Source organism: Aedes albopictus, chromosome 1 (assembly GCF_035046485.1).
Source record: "Aedes albopictus strain Foshan chromosome 1, AalbF5, whole genome shotgun sequence".
Classification (NCBI taxonomy): Eukaryota; Metazoa; Arthropoda; class Insecta; order Diptera; family Culicidae; genus Aedes; species Aedes albopictus.
Window position 1 is genome coordinate 331,514,981 of NC_085136.1, and position 2,109 is coordinate 331,517,089.

General features: G+C 43.9%; 1 protein-coding gene across 1 annotated transcript; it reads left to right on the forward strand.

The window, feature by feature from the left end:
- The first annotated feature begins 903 nt into the window (after nucleotides 1-903).
- Nucleotides 904-1,864, forward strand: LOC109424793 (uncharacterized). Its single transcript, XM_019699978.3, has one exon. The coding sequence runs from the start codon at nucleotides 1,148-1,150 to the stop codon at nucleotides 1,805-1,807; it is 660 nt and encodes a 219-aa protein (XP_019555523.2). The 5' UTR covers nucleotides 904-1,147; the 3' UTR covers nucleotides 1,808-1,864.
- Nucleotides 1,865-2,109: the final 245 nt, after the last annotated feature.

The following is a 2,109-nucleotide window of genomic DNA, read 5'->3' on the forward strand; positions in this document are numbered from 1 at the left end:
TCTGTCTCAAGAGCAAACTTATGTGTCTCCGAAGGATTTTGGGCCGCTGAATCCGAATCCGGGCTCAGATTTGCTCACAATTTCGAGCTATACCTCAATTTATAGGGCAAAATATGCGATTTTGGGCTTTTTTGACTGCAAGCCATTAAGCATGGAAATATTTTTTTCAACCAATCAAAGCATAAATTGGTCAATTAACATCTAAATTAACGACTCATGCAAAATATTTCGTTTTACCAAATCCAATTTGATAGTTTTAAGCGATTTATGTTAGGTACGATATTTCCCATACAAGTCACCCTCCTAAAGTTGCATGCAAGTTTTCATACTAACATAAAATACTTAAATCTATCAAATTTGATTAGGTAAAACGAAATATTTTGCATGGATCGTAAATTTAGATGTTAATTGACCAATTACCCTTTTGATTGCTTAAAAAATTAAAATCGCATATTTTGCCCTATAAATTGAGGTATAGCTCGAAATTGTGACGTGTTCGAGCAAATCTGAGCCCGGATTCGGATTCAGCGGCCCAAAATCCTTCGGAGACACATAAGTTTGCTCTTGAGACAAAATAATGTTGCGCTGTGAAATCGATTCATTTATTTTGATTGCCTAAGACCTCTCAATGACTTCCACAACAAATTGCACAAATTCTCCGAAGCAGGTAGAGCTTTTTTTCATCACCCTTTTGCATTCTTGACTTTGCCTCTAATCCTCTTATGCACTTTTGAAGACAAAACAATCTCCAGCCAAGATGCACTTGTTCCCTCGGGAACGACATGTAGAGATAAAAAAAATCGAACAAGGATTGTGCAAAGCATTAGTTTTACCTGTTGTCTCATTTTGGTATCCTATTTTAGCATTGTCTCTGCTAGGTCTACTGCATTGTCTACCGAAATGAGATAAACAAAAAAAAACTGCATCCTGTGGACCTACAGCTGCGGGGTAAATTGGTTCTAATTGAAAATAGTTGTAAATCGTTCCGAGAACCCGTGCGGATGCTCTAGAAAGTCGAGATAAGCCAAAAGGATGCATTCTTTCACTCTTCGAGCCTTTTGTTTGACACTTATAAGAGCCATACTCATCCCGACCGGTCAAATCAGTCTATTGGTGATAGTTTTTCGGACAACACGTGCTCTCAATAATGCGCCAAAAAGCATTCCTCAGCCTACTGCTTGGCTGTTTTCTACTGGCTTCAGCGGAACCACAGCAAGCGGCGCCATCCACCACGTCACGGCCTGCTTTGGAGAACCCGGCCTACGATCCGACGATGTACCAACAGTTCGTGCCGCAGGACGCCGTCCAAAAATACGTCCAGGCTTACAGCGGCCACAACTACCAAAACGCCCAGGGAGGATTCGTTCCGTACGAGCCAGCCGTTTCCGCCATCATGTCGTCGCAGCCCTTCCAAGCTTACCTCGTTCCGGCCACACCGATAGAAAAACCCACCCTGATGAACTCGGTCCGTACCGGAATGCCCACGGCTCGCACGGTCCTGGCCTTCTTCGGCCAGATAGTGTCGTTCGTGTTCGGATCCATCGGAGCCGTTGCCTTGGGCACGCTGCTGACGTCGATTCTGTGCTTCGTGACGCCGTTTTGCACGCTATCGTTCCGCAGCGCCAAGGGGTTGGACGTCGGAGTAGGCGAAACGGCGAAGGAGGTCATCTCGACTCTCGGAGAGCAGGTCACAGCCGATCGCGTGAAACGGGCAGCGGAATTCGTTAAGGTGGCGGTGGATAAGTTTCAGCGGTTGAACCAACAGGTGCGGGAGGCGACCGAGAGGAAAGCGGGGGTTGTGCAGTGATGATTTGTGAATAATTTGTGTAAGAATCAGTCAATAAAAAAATAGTTCGATCGCGGAACGGGATCTTTGATGTTTAACGAAATCGGAAAGAAATCCGTGATTGCCATACCAAGACCAGCTTTAATATTTGTTTTGATATTTCAGCATTTATGTTAAACAATAGCTTGTTTCATATCTTAGTAAAATTTACAAACTATAATTAGAAGTGAGCTTCAAAGAGGACTTCAAGAAAATCCAAGTGGTTTCATATACGGTCTCCTGCATGGCATATAATGGGATCAGAAAAATCCCAATCCCGGGTT

What these genes read in the sequence shown, in the direction of transcription:
- LOC109424793 (XM_019699978.3), top strand. Translation starts at nt 1,148, where the DNA reads ATGCGCCAAAAAGCATTCCTCAGCCTACTGCTTGGCTGTTTTCTACTG.